The sequence below is a fragment of the Hevea brasiliensis genome, chromosome 16 (genome assembly GCF_030052815.1).
Source record: "Hevea brasiliensis isolate MT/VB/25A 57/8 chromosome 16, ASM3005281v1, whole genome shotgun sequence".
NCBI lineage: Eukaryota > Viridiplantae > Streptophyta > Magnoliopsida > Malpighiales > Euphorbiaceae > Hevea > Hevea brasiliensis.
In genome coordinates, this window is record NC_079508.1 from 56,081,546 (window position 1) to 56,109,329 (window position 27,784).

General features: G+C 35.8%; 4 protein-coding genes across 5 annotated transcripts; 2 read left to right on the forward strand and 2 right to left on the reverse strand.

Annotated features, from left to right (window-relative positions):
• Positions 1-388: 388 nt before the first annotated feature.
• LOC110635293 (L-type lectin-domain containing receptor kinase I.8-like) lies at positions 389-2,777 on the forward strand. Its single transcript, XM_058138323.1, has one exon. The coding sequence runs from the start codon at positions 474-476 to the stop codon at positions 2,493-2,495; it is 2,022 nt and encodes a 673-aa protein (XP_057994306.1). The 5' UTR covers positions 389-473; the 3' UTR covers positions 2,496-2,777.
• A 3,832-nt stretch (positions 2,778-6,609) lies between these two features.
• Positions 6,610-9,319, forward strand: LOC110663454 (L-type lectin-domain containing receptor kinase IV.2). The gene has a single exon (XM_021822759.2). It carries the CDS (start codon positions 6,853-6,855, stop codon positions 8,863-8,865), a length of 2,013 nt encoding a protein of 670 aa, XP_021678451.2. The 5' UTR covers positions 6,610-6,852; the 3' UTR covers positions 8,866-9,319.
• Positions 9,320-11,565: 2,246 nt separating this feature from the next.
• On the reverse strand, positions 11,566-15,683 carry LOC110663455 (D-xylose-proton symporter-like 3, chloroplastic). The gene is made up of 14 exons (XM_021822760.2): positions 15,253-15,683; positions 15,075-15,163; positions 14,601-14,679; positions 14,406-14,465; positions 14,226-14,292; positions 14,013-14,137; positions 13,813-13,914; positions 13,345-13,722; positions 13,127-13,174; positions 12,963-13,025; positions 12,755-12,835; positions 12,544-12,642; positions 12,092-12,229; positions 11,566-11,970 (listed from the first exon to the last, which is right to left on the reverse strand). The coding sequence occupies exons 1-14, from the start codon at positions 15,475-15,477 to the stop codon at positions 11,836-11,838; spliced, it is 1,689 nt and encodes a 562-aa protein (XP_021678452.2). The 5' UTR covers positions 15,478-15,683; the 3' UTR covers positions 11,566-11,835.
• Positions 15,684-16,487: 804 nt separating this feature from the next.
• LOC110663453 (transcription initiation factor IIA large subunit) lies at positions 16,488-26,025 on the reverse strand. 2 transcript variants are annotated; one of them, XR_002496544.2, is made up of 12 exons: positions 25,633-26,025; positions 25,217-25,387; positions 24,663-24,884; positions 24,428-24,479; positions 24,295-24,353; positions 23,941-24,060; positions 18,245-18,397; positions 17,569-17,632; positions 17,280-17,446; positions 17,045-17,128; positions 16,848-16,933; positions 16,488-16,761 (listed from the first exon to the last, which is right to left on the reverse strand). XR_002496544.2 is itself a non-coding variant. In XM_021822758.2 (11 exons), exons 1-11 carry the CDS (start codon positions 25,756-25,758, stop codon positions 16,910-16,912), a joined length of 1,242 nt encoding a protein of 413 aa, XP_021678450.2. In that variant the 5' UTR covers positions 25,759-26,024; the 3' UTR covers positions 16,488-16,909. The 2 variants fall into 2 exon arrangements, 1 of the variants encoding a protein (XP_021678450.2); XM_021822758.2 differs by having other exon boundaries at positions 16,488-16,933; positions 25,633-26,024.
• Between the last annotated feature and the right edge of the window lie 1,759 nt (positions 26,026-27,784).

Here is a 27,784-nt window from a genome sequence, read left to right on the forward strand (position 1 = left end):
TTGTGTGTCTTATTCTCATTCTTATATTCGCAAGAATCTTAATTTTTTTCCCTCTCTCATTTCTTTTCTTTTTTTTTTTTTTAATTCTCTATCTATTAACTTTGTCTTTTTACTCTATTTTTGTTATACATAGAAAATTTGTATATATTATTATTTTTTTTATAATTTATTAATTTATATATTTTTTTATTGAAATTGAGTAAAACAATTTTTTTTTTAACTCTAATAACTTAATTTTCTAGCTCCTCCTTTGTAATAGTCCATTTACTTAAACTGCAAGATGCAAGCAAATATTTACAAATATTAACTTTTTAATGTACTCTTTCCATTGACCTTGTATCAGCTTTGGAAAGTCTTCGGTAAACCATTAAAATTGAAAGAGAAATGTTGATATTTTATAAGGATCTGAAAAGGAAAAACACAGAGCACAAACTTTTTGATTATTTTATTAGACTAATAACTCGTGTCTCTCCATGTTGACAGCGTTCAAATTGCTGCATATTCTGCTCTGTAGTTCTGTTTTCTTGAAGCACTTGACAATAGCAGATCAAGAGGCAAATCAGTTCATCTACCATGGTTTCAATGGAGCCAACCTGCATCTTAATGGGATTGCCGAAATCCTCCCCAATGGTCTATTAGAGCTAACAAACATTTCATTCCAACAAACTGGCCACGCTTTCTTTCCATTCCCTCTAAAATTCAGTAAATCTTCATCCATCAATTCTCAGTCTTTCTCATTTTCTACCAATTTTGTTTTCGCAATTGTTCCTCAGTTGCCTGATCTTGGTGGCCATGGCATTGCCTTCTCTATCTCTCCATCTTTGGAGTTCACAGGGGCGTGGGCAACAGGGTTCTTAGGACTTTTTAATTCGACAGACAATGGCTTGTCCTCAAACCATGTTTTTGCTGTTGAGCTTGATACTATATCTACACCTGAATTTAACGACATCAACAACAACCATGTTGGAATTGATGTAAATGGCTTGATATCCAATGTATCAGCTCCAGTGGCCTATTTTCCAGATAATGAAAGGAAAAATAAGAGCTTGGAGCTCATAAGTGGAAATCCAATGCAGGTGTGGATAGATTATGATGACGTGGAGAAGCTTCTCAATGTAACAGTAGCTCCTGTAATAAGCAAGAAACCAGGAAAGCCTCTATTGTCAACAAATATTGATCTTTCTCTAGTCCTCTTGGATTCTATGTATGTTGGTTTTTCTTCATCCACTGGATCAATGGCAAGCTACCAATATATTCTTGGGTGGAGCTTCAACAGAAGTGGGCCATCTCAAAGTCTTGATGCATCAAAGCTTCCTTCACTGCCACCTAAAAGAGAATCAAGTAAGAAACCAGATTTAAGAATCATGGTCCCATCAATAACAGCAAGTGTTGTGCTGATAATAATATCTGGATCAGCTATTTATAGGAGGAAGAGATTTGAAGAATTGTGCGAAGATTGGGAACGGGAATATGGTCCTCAAAGATTCTCTTACAGGGATCTCGACAAAGCAACTAAGGGATTCAAAGACAAACAGCTGCTGGGGTTTGGGGGTTTTGGAAGGGTTTACAGAGGAGAATTACCTTCTTCCAATACACAAGTTGCGGTTAAGAAAGTCTCACATGATTCTCAACAAGGAATTAAGGAATTTGTTGCTGAGATTGTTAGCATGGGGAGGCTAAGGCATAGGAATCTGGTACAGCTCCTAGGCTATTGCCGTCGAAAGGGAGAGCTACTCTTGGTATATGATTATATGCCTAATGGAAGCCTTGACAAACTCCTATTTCACAATGACACACCAAACTTGAATTGGGTTCGGCGATATCAAATCCTGAGAGGAGTTGCATCTGCCCTTCTTTACCTCCATGAAGAGTGGGAACAAGTTGTTCTGCACAGAGATGTGAAAGCTAGTAATGTTATGCTAGATGCTAATCTTAATGGACGGTTAGGAGATTTTGGGCTAGCTAAGTTCTATGATCATGGATCAATTCCTCAAACAACCAGTGTGGTTGGAACTGTGGGATACCTTGCACCAGAGGTCTCAAGAACAGGAAGGGTCACTACCAGCAGTGATGTTTTTGCCTTTGGGATCTTAATGCTTGAAGTGGCTTGTGGAAGGAGGCCTATAGAGCCAGAAAGACCATCTCAGGAAGTAATTTTGTTAGACTGGGTTCTTGAATGCTGGAAAAGAGGGATCATTCTTGAGACAAGTGATCCTAGATTGGAAGGTAAATATATGGTGGAGGAAATGGAATTGATTTTGAAGCTAGGGTTGCTTTGTACTCACCCTACACCAGCAGCAAGGCCTATCATGAGGCAAATCATGCAGTATCTGGATAGAAATGCTTCCTTACCAGATATACTATTGGATGGTCCAGGTATAGGTTTGGTCACAGTTTGCCAAGAAGCCACTAGAGATTGCAATTTGTCCTTCCCAGCATCTAATGATTATTCTGTGTTGTCAATTACTGACTCCATCCTTAGCTGCGGTCGTTGAATCTGAAAAATTTTCCTTAAGCCAGAGACTGATCACGTTAGACCTACAGTTGCCAGCTTAAAATTGGTGCCACAAATTACTTGTAGTAAGGGTGTATCATATAATATCTAATTTTCTATTAAGTAGTAGTAATTACCTTGTTTTTCGTATATAATATTCTCGGTAGGGTTGAGTGACAGCAAAACCGATTGAACATGTTCTAAGCTGTAGCTGCAAGATTGAAATTGGTGTTACCAATTTCATGTAAAGGGTGGAGCAGAATCTTAAGGGTCGTGTTGTACATGTTCCTGTCACTGGTTTTGAGCTTCTAATAGCTGATTATGTTTTGTAATTTGAATCTTGAAAAATTTATGGATATCTGTTTTTTTTTTTTCACATAAATTTTTAATTTTACCTTATCAAGGATGTAGAAAATCAGCAGCAAGAGAAACTAATTAATGAGGCAACACAGACACAGTTACCAAGGGTCTCATTTGAGCAACAGAAAATTTTTCATAGTTCTTGGGTTGTGGGGTGGAGGGGATGCCAGTGTGTCAAACTTAATTGAAACATTGCAAATCAATTTTTTTTTTCTTTTATTCCATAAAATTATACATGTTATATTTTGTATTTAGATTGGATGATTATTCTCTCATGTTTGTATAAATATGACTGAGCCTTTTCGTACATTCCCAACTCTTGATTTTGACATATATGGTTATGATTTATCTTATTGTCATGCACTCGCTGACTGTAGAAATAAACTACCCACTACTAGCCGTATCTGTATATATATAAAAATGTTTTAAAGCTAAGCTTTTAAATAGGTTAACAGCCAAGTTTATCATAATTTTTTTAACTTCTTTTGATCTTTCATTCCATTTAAATTACACATTATGTTACAATATTAATATTAAATGCCTATTTATTGCCGTTTATGACACAATATCACCCTTCAAAATCAAACTATTCAACTCTTAATGCAAATAGATGATTTAATATCAAATCAAAAATTTCTCTTAAACTTACACCAAGGCATTAGAAGGAAGCGGAGAACAATTTACATAAATATCACTAATGTCATCTTTATTTTATTAAAATTTATTTATATATTTTAATTTTTATATTTATTTTCAATTTATTATTTATTTTTTTTTTTTTTTTACAGTTCATTTTACAAACATTTTTTAAAATATTTTAAATAAATATTTCTTTTCTATTTTTTTATCAAGACAAGGAGGAGAGCATGTAGAATTTGAATTAGTCCATTAACTGTTAGCAGTTAGAGGCTCCCACAGTTTTTTTTTTTTTTCTTCATCTCCCACAGTTAATTACAATAATTTTGTTTTATACGCTGGAATTTCACTCAAATTTAAAGATGATACCTTCTGATGGAGATATCTGACAGTTCAATAAAAATTAAACACAACATCAATTTTCAAAGGATGGCTTTAATATAACAGTAATACGTTTATGACATGAAGATCACAAGTTGGAATCAGAGATAAAATTATATACATTAACCCTCCTTAAAATTTACAGGAGACGACGGGATGCTTTGTGCATTGACTCACTCTTTAATAAGGATATCAAGTTTCAAGTGTAGTTTTCCCCTTGTTGGTAAAAGATGAAATGAAAATTCCAAAATTTTTTAAAGTTAACAGATTGCTTGATCTAATACAATGCCAAAGAATGAGGGGACCAAAAATCTGAGGACCCGTCAAATAATTTGAAATTTCAGTAGTTTCTGCCAATTAAAATTATGAATGCAACAATCATTTGTCAAGAAAGAAGATTTTGGAGAATACTCAACTCAACTTAATTCAACTAAATCTTTATCCCAAAAATTTATTGGGGTCGGCTATATGAATTCACTTTCTTTACTCTAAATGATTTTCGGTTAAATCATCGGAAATGTGTAATGCTTCTAAGTTATGTTGTACTACTCTCTTCCAAGTAAGTTTAGGTCTACCTCTTCTTTTATTTCTATCCAATATGCTCTACTTGTCTAACTGGAGCTTTCGTATGTCTACGCTTCACATGACCAAACCACCTCAATCTCCCTTCTCTCAACTTATTCTCAATTGGCACCGCTCCTACATTTTTTCTAATACTCTCGTTACCGACTTTATCTAGTCTAGTATTGCCACTCATCCTCCTTAACATTTTCATCTCTGCAACTCTCATTTTAGACACATGCGGCTCCTTCATTGCCCAAAACATATAACATGGCCGGTCGTATAGATGTAGGGTAAAATTTTCCTTAAAAAGAAGATTTTCGAGAATGTTGGAAGTATTAAAATTCATTCTTGAATTTCTTGTATTAATATATGAGCTTTTGACAAAAAGTTCGTAGCATACTGGCCTTTATTATAATAACTTTTGCTTATATTTCCATAAATTTGGTTTAATACTTTTTTAAGATGTTTACTAGATTCTTCTCTTATGATCCCAAGCATCATCTTTGAATAGTCTTATATTTTTAGTGGGAACAATATAGAGAAAAATCTACCATTAACTTGACCCCACTGATTTTTATTCTTATTTTTAATGATAAGAGTACATAAGGCTATATTTTAGTAAAGACGATTAATCATTAGAAAGTTGCATGCATGCATTCAGCAAATTTTAGGATCTTTCAGATACTATACTGTCATTCCCTATTTTCCTAAAAGTTAGTTGCGCTAAAATTCCAAAATCAAAAGGATTAATAGTCTTCTATTATGAAATTTAAGGTACCATGAAAGCAAAAGCTTGTGGAAAATTTTGCATAATCTGAACATTTCATCTCAAAACAAACAACCTCTAGAACAACAATTGGATGGATGGAAGGAAAGCAAAAGAAATCAAATTTCTAGCAACAACCCTAGTTGGAGCAAGTTGATCTGCATAGACATAAACGCTAGCGTTATATTGGATGCAGATTCAAATGGAAGACTTGGAGACTTTGATATTGCTAAACTATACAATCATGGTTCCAATCTTTAAACCATCCATGGGGCTTTTTTTGCTTGAGCTGCCTTGTGGAAGGAGGCCTATAGAGCTTTCCTAGACTTCCTGATGAAGTGGTAATTAATTTGGGGTCATTAAGTGCTGGAAAAGTGGGGCTATTCTTGATGCCAGTGCTCCTAAATTGAATGGCAATTTTATGATAGAGGAAAGGGGGATGGTTTTGAAACTGTGCCTGTTCTGTTCACAGCCAACAAGAAGTCCTAGCATGAGGCAAGTGAAGCAGAATTTTGCTGGTGATTCAAGTTTTACAGAAATAGCACTAGAAAGTGCTGCTATTGGCACACAATAGCCAGCAACGAAGCATCTGATTTTGTAATGTCATCTCACAAGCAAAAAATTAAACATGATTAGACTACATTTGTTTTTCATTACTTCTAGTAGAAATAATACAGAGAAAAATTCAAAAATAGCAGTTGTACCTAGCTGTTTGACAAAAGTACATAAAGCAATGTTTTAATACGAATAATCACTATAAAAAGGGCATGTAACATCACCTTCAATTAGGCCTTCTTGGCTTCTTGCTAACGTCCAAATGTTAGAATCATTCAGATATTAGACTTTCCCTATTTTTCCTGGAAGTTTCGCCAAAATTTCAAAAACATAAGGATCAATTTTCTTCAATTAGCATTTAGTATGTCCTTCATTGATAATTGCTTTGAATTGTAAGGCACCTTTATTTTGCATTGAACCTAACATGAAAAACAAGAGTTAGGTAGAAGGAAAGCAAAAGAAATCAAATTTCTATAAACCACCCTAAAACATCCAAAACCATCATTTTCCCCTTTTTTTCTCAGTTATATACAGAAGCTTGGCCATTAAAAGGATTGAAATATTTCTGTAGCCTCCAACAAACATGTGAATAAAATCCATGTTGGATCTGATTTTTATGCTTCTGATAAAGCAATCATCAAAAACTGGCAGCTGCTCCACCCCACAAGATAATAAACCTTGTCCATAGTGGGCCATAGCATTAAAGATTTGCATAACTGGAGCAGGCTGCATTTGAAACTATAGTAGTAATAGGCCTATAGGATTTTGTTCGTGCATAACCTAAGTCAAAGCTTCAAATACTAATTTAAGAAGAATGGGTAAGAAGAGATCTCATCTTTCACTACGTAACCCACCTAACAAGCTATGGCGGCAATACACTTTACCAGATTACCAGGTGTGAACAAATGACTATTTCGCGCCCTTTCAGAAAATGACATGAATGATGATAACAACAATAGTAATTTGAAATCTTGATTTTGGAAATAGGTCTCATATTTGAATCTGAGTAGGAAAATTAATATCCCATGAATTCAGAGATTACTAAGCAAACAGAAACTCTCTGCAAAAAGTAACCAACCTCTTCCAACTTTTCTCAATGGATGATGCTGTAAGATTGCTCCTCATATATTTCCATTTGTCCATGATTTCCTTCAACCTGGCTCAAGATGTAGGCCAATTTGTCTATAATGGCTTCCTGGGAGCCAAACTCCATCTTGATGGAATTGCAAAAATCCATCCTAATGGTCTGTTGCAGCTAACCAACACTTCAAAGCAGAAAATGGGTCATGCCTTCTATCAATTCCCTCTGAAATTCAGCCCAAATTCATCCAGTCCAGCTGAATCTCTGTCATTTTCCGCTATCTTTGTGTTTGCCATGGTTCCTGAGCTGCAAAATCTTAGCGGCCATGGCATAGCATTCACGATTTCACCATCCTTGGATTTCAGCCAAGCTGTAGCAAGTCAGTATTTGGGACTCCTCAATACTTCAAACAATGGTCTTTCTACCAACCACATGTTGGCAGTTGAACTTGATACCATTCGTAGCCCTGATGTCCAAGATATAGATGAAAACCATGTGGGAATTGATGTGAACAGCCTGAAGTCTATTGATTCAGCTTCAGCTACTTATTTTTCCAATCCAGAAGGGATAAACAGAAGCTTGAATCTCATTAGTGGAGATCCCATACAGGTATGGATAGACTATGATGAAGCAGAAACATTGCTCAATGTATCTCTCGCTCCAATTAGTAGCCCAAAACCAAACCAGCTGCTCTTGTCAACACCCATCAATCTTTCTGAAATTCTTCTGGAATCTATGTATGTTGGTTTTTCTGCAGCAACTGGAACACTTGCAAGTGACCATTATATTCTTGGATGGAGTTTCAACAAAGCTGGAAAAGCACTAAACCTTGATATTTCAAAGCTTCCTTCGCTTCCTCCACGTAGGAAAGCAGAAAAGAAACCGGGAGTGATGATTATAGTTATACTTGCAACAGTAATAGCTGTTCTTATAACAATAACTGTAGGTATTTACATTGTAAGGAGGAAGAAATATGAGGAAATACGTGAAGATTGGGAAAGGGAATATGGCCCTCAAAGATTCTCCTATAAGAATCTCTACAAAGCAACCAAAGGCTTTAAAGACAAGGAGCTACTTGGAGCAGGAGGTTTTGGAAAGGTTTATAAAGGAGTACTCCCTTCTTCAAATTTACAAGTTGCAGTGAAGAAAGTCTCACATGATTCAAAACAAGGGATGAAGGAATTTGTTGCTGAGATTGTCAGCATTGGAAGGCTGAGGCACAGGAACCTGGTGCAACTCCTTGGCTACTGCAGGCGACAGGGGGAGCTTCTGTTGGTCTATGATTACATGCCTAATGGAAGCCTTGACAAGTTTTTGTTTACCAACGAAAAACCAGTCCTCAATTGGTCTCAAAGATTTCAAATCCTCAAAGGAGTTGCGTCTGGCCTTCTTTACCTCCATGAGGAGTGGGAACAAGTTGTTCTACATAGGGACATAAAGGCTAGTAATGTTCTATTAGATAGTAGTTTAAATGGACGACTTGGAGACTTTGGCCTTGCTAGACTATACAATCATGGTTCCAATCCTCAAACCACCCATGTGGTTGGGACTGTGGGTTATTTGGCTCCAGAGCTTGCTCGATTTGGAAAAGCAACCACCAGTACCGATGTGTTTGCTTTTGGGGCTTTTCTGCTTGAGGTGGCTTGTGGTAGAAGGCCAATAGGACTTCCTGAAGAGGTAGTTTTAGTAGATTGGGTCATTGAGTACTGGAAAAGAGGGGCTATTATTGATGCCAGTGATCCTAGGTTGGAAGGAAATTATGTGATAGAGGAAATGGAGTTGGTTTTGAAACTAGGACTCCTCTGTTCACACTCTGTGCCAACAATAAGACCTAGCATGAGGCAAGTGATGCAGTATTTGGATGGTGATGCTACTTTGCCAGATGTATCACTAGAAAGTGCTGCTATTGGTACATTCATAACACCTAATGAAGCATCTGATTTTGTAATGTCATTTCCTTCCTCTGTTGGGAAGGGATCTGGGCGTTCCATCTCTAGCGTTGATTCAATCCTCACAGGAGGTCGTTAAACCAGTGATATGTCATAATATGAGTAGGCTACATTCGCTTTGGACAAATTAAACAGTGGCAAACAAAACTTACAGAAAAAACATGATGGAGAATAGAGGGGAAGAATCTTTGGAAGAATATAATGTACACAGTTCCGATCATGTAAGTTTCTGTAACTGACATGATAGTCTACTTAGCTTTGTGTTATTATGGATGGTTAATCTGGTTTTGTGGGTGTCTATGGAACAGTTATGATGTATGTCATTTTGCCAGTTTAAGAAAGAGGAAAATCTCACAACCACTAATCAGATTGTTAGGATTAAGGCGCAGTTTATCAAAATGTAGCTGCCTGATGGTTCATTTACACACTGCTATAGTGATGAGGCACAAGAAAGGAGATTGTGATACTGTACAATTTGTTGCTTTAGAACTTGTTGTTTCAAAATTAGTAATTTTGATCCTTGTGATTGTTAATGACTCTACACTTCAATCTCACTTTAGTACCTAAACTGTTATATTATATAAAACATTGTATAGACCCTCAAAATCTTGTACTTTTAACTGATCTTTGCATAGGACTAAAAATTGCTAATTTTGAAACAAGGAGGACCAAAGTATATTTTAAGACAACCCTCAGAGGGTTTTTTTGGTATTAACCCTTGTATAAACCACTTTACAGGTGATGATAGGCACTTTACATAACAATTTTTATGTTACAACCAATAATCAAGAGAACAGGAAATCTTCTTCAGGAAAAGACAAAGGTCCCAACAGTAGTTATTGTCAGCATGAAAGAACAAAAGTGTCAATTAAGAAAATATTAAGCATAAAGGAAGAAATATCAATAGTTTATCATTTTCAGGAAGTGTAAAGAAAGAACATTACCTCGAAGGCTAGACATAGATCATGTTCAAACTTTTATCACAGAAGAGTCATCATGACCATCAACAGGCAACAGCAGATTCAATTGTTAGGTTGGGCTGCCTTACCTGGATCCCATTATCCTAAGAGATTAAACGAATCCCGTCTATTTGCTGAACTTACTCTAGCATAGGGTTGCTAACCAAAGAAATTTCCTCTGTTGATAGCATCCTCAATTGCATCTCCAAAAGCTGCCCAGCTGAAGTACTTGTCTTCAAATTGGACTCTCTTCACATTCAAATTTCCTCTGTATTTCATGTAGAACACAATAGAAAACTAAAAAAATAAAAATTTAAAAAATTTAAAAAAAAAAAAAAGAAAAAGAAGAAGAAGAAGATGAGAAATAATTCTCAAATTTTATATAATTTTTAAAATCAATTCTTACTAATTAGGAATTTCGAATCAAGTTAAACTTTCGAAATAAAATATTACTTCCTAAGATTCTAAATTCTAGTATCATTTCTTCTTAATTGAAAAGAACTTCATTTCAGAGAGTTAAACTACTAATAAGAATCTAAGAGAGAAGGATTCAAAGTTTGAAATTCCTCTTCAGTAATCTAAGTAGCTCAAGAATCAAAACGACCATGCCACTTGACAAAAAACTACAGAAACCACCTTGAAAGGAAATAACAAACTCATCATCTAACATAATTTTGTTGACATATTTCTGTTGAGGAAGAGATGGCGAATTTGGCACATGTTAACCTATAGAAATACTATAAGGCAACGTAGAAGGGTAAGGTGATAAATTCTCCAAAATGAAAACAAGACTAACATTCATATGATTAGGCAAGCAAATATGCATTAAATTCAAGTTTTTGGAAAATGGAGAATGGGCTGATGGCTCGAGCATGCTATTTATTTCTTCAAGAAATTTTTAGTCATAGTCACCAACTTTGAACTCTTTATTCCTACCATACACATCAATAGAAAGTTTGTAAGTTTCATTACTTAAAGCAATCTTTCAGCTAATTTTAATAAGCAAATCATGAATATGTTGGGCAAAAAATACAACAGATTGTAGAATGCGAATATCGGGAGAAAGGGTAACAATGTCAACTGGAACTCCGTATAATCGAATGTTTATGCGTCCAGAAAACTTTCATTAAGACGAGCTCTGATCTTTCTCCTAGCTGAAAAACCATTGATCGCCCTTTACTTTGGCAAGTTGCAACCAATTAACTTATGTTGATACCGGACTGTAAAATGTATTTGACCCTTTTCACATTTCACACTTGCTTGGTTGAACTACGAAAAATCAAATTGAAAGACCATCTTTAAGGCAATGAGTCCAGCATGTTAAGCAAATAACTCATGCAACTCACACATAAATAAGAATATAATATCAAAAAGAGAGGAAAAAGAAATGATACATCCACAAAGCCACTTGCGAATTTTCACTGAGAAAGTGAAAGTTTATAATGGCCTATATAGAGTAGAATTTTCCTTTTCACAGCAAGTATACAGGAAAATTATAAAATACAAGAAATACCTTCATGATAAAAAAAAAATAAATAATAAATCTAGGCCAACAATGTTGACCTCCTTTTCCTGGAGGTTTAATATACAGTATCTTATCAAAATGGGTTATAATCTCAACGCTATATTTGTTGGATAATGAACTGGTAAGGGGCATATCAAGTCTTTTAGTTGTCCTGAAAGGTAAGGCATTTTTGTGATGCTTGAGAATTGATCTTTAAGTGCCAGCTCGTGCCTATAGTTAATGCAATTTATTCAATGACATGCTCAAAGGATGTTAAAGGTCAACAGTTTTATTCTTGTCAGGAGCGAAAGCGAGATAGAGAAGCAGCACCAAGACGTATTCTTATTCAAAAACTAGAATTGACTTGGAAGATCCAATAATATCCACACAAATATCCAATGTATATTCTTATTTACCAAACAGCTTCTAAAATACATAATTTCCACATGATATGATATTCACAAATACGTAGTTGAGGTTGCATTCAATCACCTTCCTACACCACAACTAGATATGCTGACAAACTACCCATAACTTTTTTGTTTGCTGGAAACATACAACAGAAGTTTCCAACAGTTGTGAGCTTTCACTTCAAGATTTTAGATTCAATTTCTTCCAAGCTCAAACCTTTAGTTTCTGGGACAAAGACTATGGTGAACAACAGTGACAACAAAGCTATAGCCCCAAAAAGAAGGAAAAGGTTTTCAACTCCGAGCAGCTCCTGCAGAATAAACAGATATCATTGTGGATCACTCCATTAACAATGCAGAGAAAATGTCTATCATCAAGCAACTAAGAAGGGGGGAAACACCAAGAAAGGAATAATAAGATCAAAGTAATACCTTTAATGGTGAGAATACAAAGGTTACAATGGCATTAGAACCAAAGTTAGTAAGAACTGCAAGACTTATGCCCTTTCCTCTAGTGCGAAGTGGGAAAATTTCTGACACCATTAGCCAACTGATAGGCCCAAATGATATCTGAAATGATATGTAAAGAACAGAAATTTTAGAATCAACTTTCACCTTGATCCAACAGAAAAGGAAAAGGTGTTACAAGAGAATTTGTCACCCAAAGCCAATTGCACTTTGGGGAAGAAGGAAAATTTCATCATAAGAGATAGCAGACCATGTAAAAATTTCTGCTTTTCTTTTTCCCCCTCTCTGGCTCATCAAGCTTGTTTTGATATAGCATTCTTATTGATTTTTCACATAACATATATTGCAGGAGTTTTTGACCCAACACAGATGAGAACAGAGAAGACATTTCCAACAAACAAAAGAAAATTACTTGCCTGGTAGCAACCAACATAGAGAAGCAGAGCCGCAACAGCAACAAATGGGAACCCTCCAAGAAATTTGTAATAAGCAGAAAGCAAAAATAAGGAGAAAACCTGTAAGGTATGCAGAGAGAAAAAGCAGAATTTACCTTCATAATAATAATAATGAGAGAGAGAGAAACATTGGAAGAAAATAAAATGTACAGAAGAATAACAATATACATACAATCCCACCAACACCTCCAATCAGCAAGGGTCTTCTTCCAAGATCATCAACTTTTAGAACAGCTATCCATGTCATCAGCAACTGCAGAAGATTTATAGGTAACCAATCATAATTGACATTAGCAATAGGATCAAACTTGGCAAATGGAAAGGAGAGAGAAGAAGTGATCTTTATCCACAATTCAAAGACTTTTCAATAGGATAGGTACCTTGAACAAACCAATAATGACAGAAACTCGAGTGGCATCAGCAGCCGCAGAGAATCCAGCACCCTTGAGTAACATAGTAAAATAGATTAACAATAGGCTAAAATGAGATAAAGGAATACCATCCATCTCATAAATAGAAAGGTTTGGCTTTATGCATCAAGTACCTGAAGAATTGGGCCGGCATAATATAGAACACTTGGTTGCCCAGTTATCTATCACAATCAGAGCAAAAATCAGCTCATAAACATGATATTCCCAACATATTCCCTCTTTCTATCTCCACCCCACTGGCCCAAACCACCACCCCACCCCCCCCCCCCCCCCCCCCCCCCCCCAAAACAAAAAAAAAAAATTAAAGTAGCTCCCAGGGAGGAAGAAGCACCTGCTGGAAAAACACCAAACCTCCAGCAATAATGAAGGCTTTCAAACTTGGTCCTTGAAACACCTCTAAGATACTGCCCTCAGAATCCTCCTCTGAATAGGCAGACTTCAGAGAGACAAGGGTATCCTCTATTTGCTTCTCAGACACTTTGTCACCCAGAAGCCGGCCTCTTAGCTTGCTCAAGGCAAAAATGGCCTTCTCTTTGTAATCTTGTAAAGATCCTTTACCTTGAACTGCCCTGAGAAGTAACCAGCGTGGAGAGGGTGGGAGACTCCACATGCCTAGTCCCATAAGAAAAGCAATTGGCACACCAAATCCATACATGTTACGCCACCCCCCAACTGAATTAATTTGAAAGCTTCCCACAAAATATCCCAACTGCACAAAAGTTCAGTACTTTAGCTCTTTTTTTTTTTTTCAAAATAAAGGCAAAATAAGATGATGTAACACAAAATCATTTCAACATACCAAAATTCCCAGAACTATGAACAGTTCCTTTAGAGATATTAGAGTTCCACGAATCGGTGATGGGCAAGTTTCTGCAATATAGAGAGGTGCACCATGCATAGCCTATCACATGAAAACAGAGATCAATAGAATAGGTAATAGATATCATACTATCAATATGCTCTGCCAAACACAATGATATTAAGTTTAATGAGGCTAACCAAACCAATGCCAAGACCATAGAGAAGACGTCCTACTAAGAGAACACCAAGGCCTGGAGCACAAGAAGTGATCAGACCACCAAACATATATAGCACAGCTGCTATAATAAGTTCTCGCCTCCTTCCTTTATGCATGAATCCAAACAATTGGGTAAGATCATTCAGTAAGAACTTCCAGAACTTTAAAATAAACCTAAAAGCAAATTGATGTACCTAGAAAATCCGCAATTGGGTAGACAAGGAGTGAACCAAGAAGAGCCCCATAAAGAGAACCACTAACCTACATTCACGGCAATCTAATATAACAAAAGGCTCATGCATTAAGAAGAAACAGACAATAAGTTAAAACAGTTGCAAGAAACAGACAAGAAGAAACAGACAAGGCATACATACCACAAGACCAAGCTCAATAGCTGAAAGATTGAACCATGTTGTCCCACTGAGCTCAGCTGACTGATAAATTGGTAGATAAAGGAACAAATTAGATTTAACAAAGAAAAAAAATACTGCATTGATGGTAAGCTAAAATTATGTTCTGAAACGAAATGTGTGCGGCAAACTATAAGAAACATTAAAACAAGGAAATACCTGTAATGATATGGTAGCACCAGAAGTGGCACCAATGTCATACCCAAATAGCAATCCTCCCAAAGCTGGGAAAAGAAACCTAAAATCCCATAAACCAAAGTAATTAGACACAATTAATGCACAAACATGCAAAACACATTCAATAAAAACTTGACAAACATAGACAAAAATCTGCGTATGATTACAGCACAAAAACAACTTTGTCCCCTACGCTTTCAAAGCCAGGATAATAAGAGAAGTAATACCAAGAATCTTCCTACTTTTAACAAAATTCCCAATTGGAGGTCACATTTATCTATTAGATTCTCTTATGAATACCCACGACATATAATCAAACACTCGCCCATTACAATTTATTCAAGAATCCACTTATCAAACACTAATTCAACCAAAAAAAAAAAAAACAGAATTACCCATTAACAATAAATGCAAAAAAACACCCGTGGAATAGAAGAAACAATGAGAAAAACTCACGGCAAAATCACAGAAGACCAAGCAAAAGGCTCCTCCTGTGTCGCGTCAGGTACAAGCGACTCTGCTTCCTGTCCAGCAGAAAACTCAACCTACCCACACCACAAAAAGTAAAAATCAAAATAAAAATTTCTATCACCTTTCAAAAACATAAAGGAAAGTTCGTTTTGCTTATAGCTACATCGAATCCCAGCTTTCGACCAGAGAGCGATGTATCCATTGAGGACATGGGAAACTTGGGGTTGAAATGAGAAGAAGTATTGAATTTTGTGTTTGGGACATTGAAGGAGCAGACGAAGACAGAATGAGGTTTGCATTTTGGTTGCTGGCGAAGAAGAGGGTGAAATTGTGAGCGTCTGAGGGAAGGAGAAGTTAAGGAGGTAGAAGCCATGGCGAGATTGATCATGGATCAAACGGCTGGCAGTTGTTGCGTTCCCGCTCTTCATTATCTTGTTGTGAGAGATATTTGTGGCTTACTACACCCTAACTTTTCAACTTGGAATTGGATGCTTTTGGAATGGAAACTAGGAACCATATCTCATGCGGTCCTCCTCCTAACCCAAAAGGGCCCCGTCTTCTTCTGGTGTATTATAATTTTGTAATAATTAAATTAATTATTGTTTCTACAAAACTAAAATTTTATATAATGTTTATTTTTAAAAATTAATTTGTTAACAAGATATTAATATTTGAACCATAAAATATTTTTCCTAAAATATTTAATATAAAGATTATTTATATTTTTATAGTTAATTCCAAATTTCATGCGTTAAATATAACTAATGATAATTACATGAAGAACGTGTGACAAATCCTGTTTATTTTTCATTTTAATGACATGAGTAGCAATTCTATAGAAATCCAAAGAGCTCTTCTGTTGATCCCCCAAACAAGGAAAATCAATTCCAAAAAGAAGTTAAAAAATTTATAACCAATATTTTTGAGTATTGACTTTCTATTGATGGAACTGCCACAGCAAGGTTTAGGCATTCACACCAGGTTTAGGTATCATTTTTGAGTAAATGACAGTCATTAACCGTCCATCCGTAGCCAATCCCTTTCTTCGGGCTTCTTCCTTTAATATAACATTACCATGTACTCTGCTTCTGTCCCTGACTTGTGTTTTTTGAGAGAGAGAGAATCAAAACCTGTCATTTTAGTTGTATGTGAGGCAGGCAAAGTATCAACACTTTATTGCTAGTTTCATACCAAAACACGACAGAAGAATTCCTGGGATTCAAAAAGCAAAATTGGCACAAGTACAAAAACATCCCCCCGAATACATTCATCATGGTATTATGCTAAAAATATAATTTTTTTCAATCAATCAGATTTGTTCATTAGCTTATAAGCTTCAGTGCATTAACTGAAATACTACTAATTCAAGTTCATTAGTTTACAGATATTATTCCGGACTAGGATTAAAACAAAATTTTGACCGATTTTCCAACAATACACAATTCGCCAATCAACTGACACAGAATAAAGCACAAAGTTGTTTTCACAGCTCAAGCTGAAGAGAAATAAGCATTAAAAAAATGAAATTCCTAAGATATATCCAGGTGTACAGTATAAATAGGATTACAAATTTCATTAGAAGTGAACTTCAAGAGACTCCTCGAGTTGCCATCCATTACAAGGCTGAAAAAGCTCTTCTTTTATGTACAGTAGGCCATCCATCCAACATGGTCTTCAGTAGACATTAAACCAAGCATCTCAGTTACTTCCGCGATCGCACTTAACAATTAAAGAAAATTATGGAACACCCAATGATACCTTAGAATTTGCTCTTTTAAAGCAAATGCTACATGATGACACAGACATTTTCTCTCACAAAATCAGAAGTCAAATTCTCCTGTTGCCTGCAGAAAAATTAGACTTGCAATTACAATTTTGCAATTTAAATATGATAATAGACAGAATTACAAAACAGTGTGTCAAAGAAATCCTTCATATATTCACTAAAAATTCACCTTATTAAAGAGAATGTCCTTATTGTTTATGTGCATGATGCCATCCTTGAGCGTGCATTTCCACCGGCTCTTGGTACGAGTAACCTGTCCATGCCAATTACAAATCATAATAAGGTCTATATTATTCACAACTATACTATCCACCCAACCCACTGTTGCTGCCACACAGCCCCACCCCAACCCCAAGGAAAAAAAAGGGGGAAAACAGAAGGGGGAGATATTTGACCAATACTACCTTATCAAATTGAGCCAAAACCAAATGATGTGTGTTCATATCCTCTCCTTGCTCCACATCATCCAAATCATCATCATCATCATCGTCTTCATTCAGCGGCTCATCATCATCGTCATCATCTCCAGCATCATTTTGAGTAGCAACAGCAGGAGTGCCTGCTTGTAGGTCTAGGAGTTGCAAAGCCAAAAAACACAACTTAGCTATCTCTCTCACTCGCTCACACACATACACACGCTAAATTCACCATCAGAAAAAAAATATAACTTTCATACACATTTCACTGACTTACCATTAGGAGCTGGCGTGTTCGCAATGTTGTAATCTTCATTAACAACTCCCTGATAATTGTATATCTTCAACGAATTTTTGAAAAGAAAAGGTATCATTTGGTTAGCAAATGAATACACGAATCTTCTCAATCTTCTCAACAAAGTTCTAGAAACTTATGCAAAAAGTAATGGCATGCAGCAAATAGATAATGAATTTCCCATCATCCTTCAAGAGTAGCCTACTATCTACCTAACTCACCACATTTAAGTTCAGGCCAGTTTTGCCAAAGCAAGTGATGAAGGCACCTAGAAAGGAGGGAGGGTGAGCAGATGCATGTAACCATTCAACCATAGATATACTTCAGATGAGAGGATACCCAGAAAACTGACAACCAGACAAATCTCATAGGACACTTGATCAAAAGGACTAGAACATCAGGGTAATCCCTTTTTATAATGGATAGAATATTAGGAGAAGTGCCACAGGATATGTAAATCAAGAAATATGGGACCCTGCAATGGCTGGACCAACACTAGTTGCATCTTCTTTTATGGTGCATAAAATATTGATGATTTGACAAACAAGTATAAGCAAGGACGCACAACAAAATTTCTACTAATGCATAAATTAGTTAAAAACAAGGAATTAGGTTGTTTTCCAAGGCAATTTCAGTAAGGGCAGCTGCTGTTACTTACATTGGGAGTTGAAAGCACATCATCATAAGGATCAGGTATGGGCCCATCCAGTTGAGGAATCTTCAAAGCCTGCCTTGTTGCATGCGATAAGATCGATATATTTGCATTGGTGATCATGTCATGTCTACCAAGGGCACCATTCCCTTGGCTTGCCTGAAATTTAAAGTTCCATGATTCAAACAGATAAGCAAGTTTCTTAAATTAAACATGCCTTCTAGATGGGCTAAACAAACTCTAATACTCAAATATTCATGATGGTATTGATTTTATCATTGATTGATTGAAGGAAAAGAAGAGGAGTTGGGGGGGGGGGGGGGGGGGTTGTGGTGGGTGTTGGGGGAGGAGTGGGGTATGCTAAAACTACCAGAGAAGAAAATAAGAGCCATCCTAAGAAATGAAAAATTAGGAAGAACACCAATAAAGAACAAATAGACTCTAACTTGCAAGTTTGGATCACAATATACTAATATAAGAAGTAACATTTGCCGCAAGTTGAACAATGAATCAAATTCAGTCACAGAACTGGCAATAATCATTGCTTAAACTTATCAGACCAATGGAACAGACAGTAGACATTTAAATTAATCTGCGACCATTTGACATATTACAAGAATTTATCAGCTAAATCACTCAAATTAGGAAGAACACCAAAAAAGAACAAATAGACTCTAACTTGCAAGTTTGGATCACAATATACTAAAATGAGAAGCAACAAGTATCGCAAATTGAAGAATGAATCAAATTCAGTCATGGAACTGACAATTATCATTGCTAAAGCCTAAAACTCATCAGACCACCACCAACTTGTAAACATGGAACATACTGTAGACATTTAAACTAATCTGCGAACATTTGACATATCACCAGAATTTATCAACTACATCACCCAAAGTTAAATCCATCTCAAATTCTCATTCAGAGCACAAGTATACCATCTATTACAGCAACTACTGCTTGCTAAACTTCAATAACCTACACATTATTACTCAATAACATGCAATATTATTTATTTTTCATAATTTGCAAGCATGCAACAAAAATATACTTTTGATAGCACTCTTCATAAATGATGCCTAATCCAACACAATAATTCCAAAAACTTCAGAGCAAAAGACTACAAAATTTTGCTAAGAAATATACTAGAAAATCATCCCACATGTTCACAAACATCCATCAGGCACCTTGCGCACATAATATGTCAACTCAGAAAAGGCTAACAACAGATTCCCAAATTCAAGAAAAAAAAGATCCTCTAAAATCAACCATCTGCACAACCCCCCCCCCCCCCCCTTTCTACGGCTCAGATAATGCCAAACACCTCAAAAACTCGTCTTTAAGCCAAGATGCTTAAATCAGTCATAAGTGACAAAGCACCATCATAAAAGAAATACAAAGAAGCTGTCCAACATGACTTCTGGTTCTGTTTTCAGTTTTTGAACAAGTAAATATTCTAGTGACTTCGAGTTTCGCATTTTTGACATCTGTCCCTCGAAATTTTCACCATCCATTCCAACCAGAGATCTTGCCAATCCAGAAAGTCATTGAAACCAATCACCAAACAGCCAGTATTTGCCAATTTTCAACCAAATTGTTAGTCAGTAAAGATCATTAAAGGTCAGTTATCAACTTAATGAAGGTTCTGGAGATCACTGATTGAATCACAGCCAACTGAAGAGCGAAGCCAACAGTTTTTAGTTGGGCTAAATGTTCAATTTCACCCCTGTATTAATTGGGAATGTTCAATTTAGCTCATTTTCAATTTCTCGTCCAAATTAACCCAAAAGTCAATTTACGCTCAATTTAGTCCAAAAATTTTAATTTTTGGGCTTAATTTCTTTATTTTTTGATTTAGACAAAAAATAAGTTCATTTCTTTATTTTTTGGGATAAAGTTCTTGATTTAACCCAAAAATCAAGAAGCTCAATTTCTTTATTTTCTTGATTTTTGAGTTAATTTGAGCTTATGTTGAAACTTCTAAGCTAATTTTGGATAAAAAGTTAAAAATGAGCTAAATTGAACATCCTCAATAAGAACAGGGATGAAATTAAGCATTAAGCTATTTTTTGTTGTGCTTTTTGGTTCAAACTTGTTATTATTTCTTGAGAAACAAAACCAGACAAAAATAAGTAAACCAAAAATTGAAAATAATACCAAATAGTCGAAAACATAGTCATGATCTACAGGCCTATAAATTTTATTGAATAACAAATCAGACCATTTTTAACTCAACGATACATGCTCAAAATAGTTAATGACAGATACATATAATTGCTTCAATTATTTACTAATTTTAAAACCATATCTTGTCAAAACACCTCAGAACAGCAAAACACATCAGGCATGTTATAACAAGCTTTGCTTGTCAAGCAAGCAGGCATTGATAGACAGCAAATGACAAACTGACAAAAGAGAAGGAGAATAATATTACTCCATTTACTTCCACGTTACAAAGACCAAATTTGAGCAACCACCATATACGTAGTTCACTTTCAAGCAAATTATTCCAACTCATGGATTCTTTCCATAACTAACATATTCTTTTGCATCATTTCCCACATGACAATCAACTTATAAAGGGAACTCCTTCAGGCTCCATTTGGATAGATAATGATATGAAATGAAGGCATCATTAATGTTTATGATTTTCCACTTAAAACAAGAATTCAAAACCCTGTTCATTTCAAATGCACACCTATCCAAATGGACCCTTATATAATTTACTGATTACATAACCAATTTTTCTTACTCAAACTTCAATGTCCTTGACAGGAAAAAGAACTTCAATGCTCAATGGTCAAAATCTAAGCTGGACTGTTAGCATGTTAAAGTTGATTTGAAATCTTCAACCCACTTCAATTCCTTAGAATAGTCGTATTGAATCCAAATGACATTTTTCATCACTATCAATGAAGATCATCGTATTAATAGGGTGATGGAACAGTTCTGAGTTATACAGAGGCGAATCACACTAGCACATGGAGGAAAAATTGACAAGAAATACAACTTTATGCTTCATACAGCATGTTTCAAAAGAAAATAACAAGTGTTTGCGCCTCAAGTTCAACATAAAGTTCAACATATCTCCTACCAATTGAAAGGTCAGCGCACTCAAAGTAGGTAACATCCCCAAACTCTGCTCAAAACCCCCAACAACGCACATAGCATATAAACAAATTGCATATGCATGAACACATGTTGCATGCTTCCTCTATAACTGTCAACCAGAAAAGCATAGCAAACTGCAAAGTGCCAGCAATTTAAATGGAAGACAGATAAATATGGTTCCAACTCTCACCAAAAAGCACACAAATAACTCAAACAGTTATCTTAAATTAATCAGCAAAGTTTACACATAGGGATGATTAATATTTGGTCCAAGCCTAAAGATGAATAATTGTATTTGAAATGCTAGAAGCCAAATTATTGAAGCAGTTTAAGTACTGCAGAAATAATTGTATTTGAAATGCTAGAAGCCAAGCTATTGAAGCAGTTTAAGTACTCCAGAATTTATAGCATTTAAGGAAAAGCCTCAAACAATGAACTTTAGAAAGCTTCGTCAAAATGAAATCATTATGTAACTTAAACTCTTCTTATTACTCATAAGAAAAACTGTAATTTAGTTGAAAGTACATTAACAACAACAGATCTTACACAAAGTAATGAACTTACACAAAGTAATGAAAATAGGTACATGTTGTATTATTTATTCAATTTAGTAAAAATTCAATCTTTTTAATCTCTGATACTCCCACTCTTCATTTTGCCTTGCCGTACCTATGTCGACGCAACATGACATGGAATATGTGTCCAACACATATTCATACAGTTAGATACTTAATTTACAGAGTCAGAGATCTCTCAAGATAAAAAGCATATTGAATTAAAGGATAGGTAAAAACCAAGTTAAAAATAATGCAACTTTGAATTAAAGGTTAGGTATAAAATAAGCTTAAAAAATATTAAATATTTTGAGAATCCCATGGTTGCACATCACAATTTTAATTGTGGCTAGCCCCTTTTAGATAGATTACTTCAACCCTTTCAGCCCACATAACATATTCGAGTACTGGTATCTAAACTTAGCTCCATATCCCTATATTTTCTATTTAGAAAGTTCACAAGTCTAACACACGAATATGTATCCATTTCCGACACCCATACCTGAGTCTGAGTAACATAGTTTTTAATAATTCTTGTCATATTCATGTTATCATGCACTTTACCATAAATCCATTGCGGTTCAAAAATTCAAAAGCAGGAACTGTAACACCAGATCGCAAAACAAGCAGATAATCTACTTGTTAATACTTATCATTACAAATCCAAAGTAGTCTAGGCACTATTGACCCTAGTCAGATATGTAGATAGAAGAAAAGATGAGCAGCAAATTCATTCATTGAGTGGATGGCCATCACCATTTTCAACCCATCTAAGTGTCTTAAGGGCCATACAATGGCGCTTGCACATTAACAAGGCTGTGCAATGAAGGTCATAGCCTCATTTGGATCATCGCTAGCCCAACTGATCATTACCATTAACATGATAACTCTAAATAATTGCTGGAATGGATCTAACAAAAGTCAAAATATTTTCCCCGATTAACCAAGAAATACTTTGCGAATAATAATAGCATTTCAGAAGATTGGCAATGCCATGATCTACACATCCCACAAGAATCAAGAAGTAAAGAAAGAAGATACGATAAAATAGAAATATGATGAATTGAAGACAAGGGAGGAAAAAGCAATGGTCCAGAAGCAGTAACAACAACAACAACTAAGCCTTAATCCCAAACTAGTTGGAGTCAGTTACATAAATCCTTTTTCGCCATCCAAAAGGAACAAACAATAACAAAATGATATCCAGATGTTTTGTACTAGAAAACTCAACTGAATCAAAACATTCTTCCATTTGCCATGATAAACAATAAGGAAACACACAGAGTAAACAGTTTTTCCCATGATATTCTAAGTAAACACATAAATACAGAACAAAATATTGAACATTGTGATCAATCAACAAAAGATCACAAGCCACCAGATTGCAAAGTTATATGCATATTGACACATGATGTGCTCTGACCTTCTCATCATCTTCCACCTTTGACTACCAAATGATTCAACACAAATTGTACACAACAAACAAACTTCCCCCATAAAATGAGAACGTTTATCAACAATCCCAAGACTCCCACAATAACTAGAATATAAGAGCTCAAAGCTCACAAGGCACAACATAATGCAGAGGCTAGTGGTCAGCAAAGTGTAATGCATCTCAGACAAAGTGTGAGGTAGTTATTTTCTACTCCTGGCTAAGCTTCAATATTCAAGCAGGACATCTGCAAACAAATTCCATCTTAAAAGCAGAATGCAGTATAAGTCTGACCTGATGGGAAAATGGGTAAACTAATAACAGTCTAAACTCATTATGAAATTATTAATGGATTTAAACAATTAAAAAAATGCCACTCAACTTCTAAAACCTCACATTTATAAACACCCCCAAAGCCTAACAGCTAATAAAAAATTTTTATATATGACACAATAGAACACTGACAAGCAAAATATACAAAATGGGGAAAATCAGAAAACTGATAGAACGTCTTAATGGATACTAGATAGCATATACCCAAAAAGAGAGAGAGAGAGAGAGAGAGAGAGAGAGAGAGAGAGAGAGAGAGAGAAATGCAGCTCTACCTGCAAAGCCTCATAGGGAGCATCCCCAGCTCCATCCTGCTGGGGTATGAATTCACCATTGTTATATTGTGTACCAAAATCTTCACGCTTGCGTTTTCCAGAAGACATCATGAAGAAATCCTGAAATGTTTTCAAATATTAGAACTGCCAGCCAACTACAGTGACAACAGTATACTATCATTTTAGGATGAGAAGAAGAACCAGGGGAAACATTTTCAAAGTACACAAACTAAATTTAACATTTAGAATTTAAATTCATTTTGAATGTGAATTTTCCTCAAAGAACAAAAGTAGACAATTCTCTGCAGTTTCAACATATACAAGCAACAAAACTGCACATACTTCAAAAATTACCTGCGTTCGCGGTTGCTGAGAGGCTACTCTGTCTGTCTCATTCTGCCCTTCCACATAAGCTACAATAACATCACATTCAATAGTTAAGAACCATTAAACACAAAGCAACTAACTAATATATAATCAAGCTTACCAACGTTAACATCAAGAGAAGGCCTCTGATTCATCCAAGGAGAAGGAGGTTGCTATTGAAAGACAACAGTAAAAAAGTCACTAAGCACATCCATGACTAACTCACAAAACTAAAATTAGTGAAGCAAGCTTCTGGTTGGCTAATCTAGCAGAAAAAAAAAAACCCCAGAAAGTGAGAACCTGAAAGAAAAGCTTTGCAATTAGGACCTAAAATGGGATGGTAAGTTAGAGCTTACCATGTAAGGGCTAGGCCTCCCAGACTTTGCCTCGATGCTGCCACCAGTATCGCTTACAGGGGTGGGATACTCACTAGTAGGTCCAGTAGGAACGTTATACATAGAGGAGTTGTCCACACTTGGTGTCTGCATATTTCCTGGTAAAGGTGTCTGCACGTTTCCTGGTAAAGGTGTTTGCACACTTCCTGGCAGTGGTGTTGGAATGGGGGTTTGAAGTGGTGTCTACATTTGGAAAAATCCACATCAAAATAAAGGTCATAATCACTAGCAATTCACTCCAATAGTTGCATACAGTAAATAGATATTTGCTGGCAGAATGTTCAGTGGATTTTAAAAAAAGTTCCCAGTCAAAAATTTTTTAAAAACTAAAAACAAAACCCACCAACCGTTTAGCTATTCAAATCAGAACTCGCACAGAATTCAATAATACCTCAATTATCAAAACAAGGACAGATAATTAATCATTTGAGGAAACAGTATCCGAGCTTAATCACCTCAGTAAGTTGAATTCATAGATTTCACAATTGTCATCACATAGAGAAGCGAGTACTCACGGGAGGGAAGAGTATCTCAGCAGTAGGAGTCTCATACTCCTCAGTCCCTTCATAAGGTACATTAAGGTCGTGTACTGGAGTGATAGGACCACCAGGTGCCGGCTTAGAAGCTGATGACCTCTCTATTGGACCGCATATTACACCCGCTTGCATCATTTTCATCTCCCAAATCTAACCAAAATGGCCCAAAAGAAATCAAAGTTCAGTTACTCTAAAGCTCCCAAAATCAAGAACAAGTATTGTATCTGAAAACCCTAGAACTCAATATCAGATCCAAAATAATACCCCAAATCCCAAAATCCCAATCAAGGAAAAAGGAAAAATCGCAGAAACCCTGACATAAAAATAAACTCGATAAACATACAGAGTAACAGAAAATAACAAAGAGACCGAAAGAATGCAAATATTGCACATACTCCTTCGAGTTCATTGAGGACACTCTCGCCAGGCCCGCCGTTGCTGATGAACTCATCGCGTACCTTGTTGATGACGTCTTCGATGACGTGGATATACACCGTGCTGGTGATAGAAGATGTCGCCATTTCCACAATTCTCTCCTCCGGGAAATCTTTTTCAATTCGACTAATTACTTCTTTTCCTTTCAATTTTGTCGGGAAAATTCGGACGGAAAATTAAAATCTAGATGATAAAACTGAAGAAAGAGATGGATAGAGAAGGAGAGGTCTAGGGTTTGGGGCTGTGAGGGGTGGGGCTGTGGACAGAGGGAGAGACTAGAAAGAACGGCAAGCAGGGAAATGAAAGAGAGAGAGAGAGAGAGAGAGAGGAACGGACCAGAAAGAAGAATAAAGAGCGGAATATAAATAGGTTTGCATCCGATTATATGGAGTGGGTCCACGTGTCAAGATCTGCAGTGGTGTAGATTTTTTCCCCCAACGGAGGATAGAGAGACTGGTGATGCTACGCTTTGTGTACCAGCATTTAACTGTGTTTGTTACACAGTCGCTACTTTCTACTATTAATTCGCAACCGCCAATGATGTGCATGTTTCTCGGTTGCACTTGTCGTTGACCGCCCATATCATTCGAAACATCCTCTAGACGCGTTTGCATTGTGTTTTTCCTCTAAAACAATAAAGATAAAACATCCTTTCATATGATCAATTAATAAACATAATATATATTTTAAATTTATTTTATTTTTATTTTTAAATACATATTAAATTATTTTAAAATTTTTAATCTTAGCTTATTCAAATTTTATATTTTCAACATTTAATTTTTAATTTAATCAAATTGGATGGGATTTAAGTGGATGAATACTAGCCTATTGTCAATTGCAGTTGCAGACTCACAGTAACTAATTAGAGCGTGGCATTCCATTTCCATTAAAGCGAGGAATTAGCATTGTGATTTTAGAAGCGTATGGTTAAGTGTGTATTTGTAGGGTTGAGCTTTTCAGGAAAGAGCAAATGACATTTTTATGGTCAGACAAATAATCGTTTTTCTTAATTATCTCGTGAAAAAGAAAAAAAAAATAACATTTTTTAAGCTCATTTTTATCTTTCACCTTGACTTTTGCTAACTCAAATTGCGAAGATTTAATCAATATTCTTAGAACTCGGTATAACCCATCAAACCTAAATTTGAATGAGTGGCCATTCAAAAAATATTTTAATTGAATTGAATGGTTTAAATAGCTGGACTAATAAATTAATCATTATGCCATGGCCGATACAATTTTAAAAATATCTTTTAGGGAATCCTATTCTAAAAACATTGAGTTTAGCTATTTGTCCTATTTAGAGTAGGGATTCTAAGCGATGAAAAGATAAGACGGGTCCCTTACTCCCTTTGACAATAATATAATATTTTATTCATTCCGATACGAATAAAATGAAATTTGGCGGCCTCCTCTATCCCTTGAGGGCATGAGAGCCTTCGTTTTTTTGTCCAAAAGTGAGTCTCATCCCTCCCACTTTTAGGATGGTTTATGTATATGTTTTTATTCTCTTTTGCATATCCAGTGCTCTCAATGGAAGGGGTCACAGTTTTGACCTGAGCAACCTTGAACTTTCCTGTTGCATATATTTTCTGAGTGCTTAGGGCATATCGATGGTGGTTGTTCGAGCTGCATGCAGAATTGACAGTGGTTACTCTTTGTTGCGAAAGGAAAGGAGGAAGTTCCCCAATGGTTGAAAGAGCCAGCTGAATGGGTGTCGCCGCTTTCTGACTACACGATACTGAGACGCCACAATGGGCTCTACCTATTTTTCTGCTTTGTCTCCTTCGCAAGCCGCTGATCTGAGCTTGAACGATTCTTGTTGTCTTTGACCTATGTGTGTTGTTATAGTCCTAAAGGGGTTTTCTTAGCTACAGTTTTCTTCCTGGTGTGTTTTAGTATGGTCTATCTGCCATTGACCATCGGTTTGGCTACTACAGAAATGAAGAGCTCCAGCTATAGACGTTCCTAAGGTGAACGGTGCTGTAAGTTGGATAAGTCGGGTCCTCCGATCGGTTACATTAAATTTTATATATTAAATATTTGCAATTAAAGTATCTTTATATAAATTATTAGGTAAAAATAAAATAAATGTTTTTATAATTTTTA

Excerpts from the sequence above, each read along its gene's own strand:
- LOC110635293 (XM_058138323.1), top strand. The coding sequence starts at position 474 with ATGTTGACAGCGTTCAAATTGCTGCATATTCTGCTCTGTAGTTCTGTT.
- LOC110663454 (XM_021822759.2), top strand. The coding sequence starts at position 6,853 with ATGGATGATGCTGTAAGATTGCTCCTCATATATTTCCATTTGTCCATG.
- LOC110663455 (XM_021822760.2), bottom strand. The coding sequence starts at position 15,477 with ATGATCAATCTCGCCATGGCTTCTACCTCCTTAACTTCTCCTTCCCTC. Across the intron at positions 14,466-14,600 it reads GTGCTACCATATCATTACAG|TCAGCTGAGCTCAGTGGGAC; the intron begins GTATTTCCTTGT and ends CCAATTTATCAG. Across the intron at positions 14,293-14,405 it reads CTATTGAGCTTGGTCTTGTG|GTTAGTGGTTCTCTTTATGG; the intron begins GTATGTATGCCT and ends CCGTGAATGTAG.
- LOC110663453 (XM_021822758.2), bottom strand. The coding sequence starts at position 25,758 with ATGGCGACATCTTCTATCACCAGCACGGTGTATATCCACGTCATCGAA. Across the intron at positions 24,354-24,427 it reads TTCTCTTGATGTTAACGTTG|CTTATGTGGAAGGGCAGAAT; the intron begins GTAAGCTTGATT and ends ATGTTATTGTAG. Across the intron at positions 24,061-24,294 it reads CTCAGCAACCGCGAACGCAG|GATTTCTTCATGATGTCTTC; the intron begins GTAATTTTTGAA and ends AAAACATTTCAG.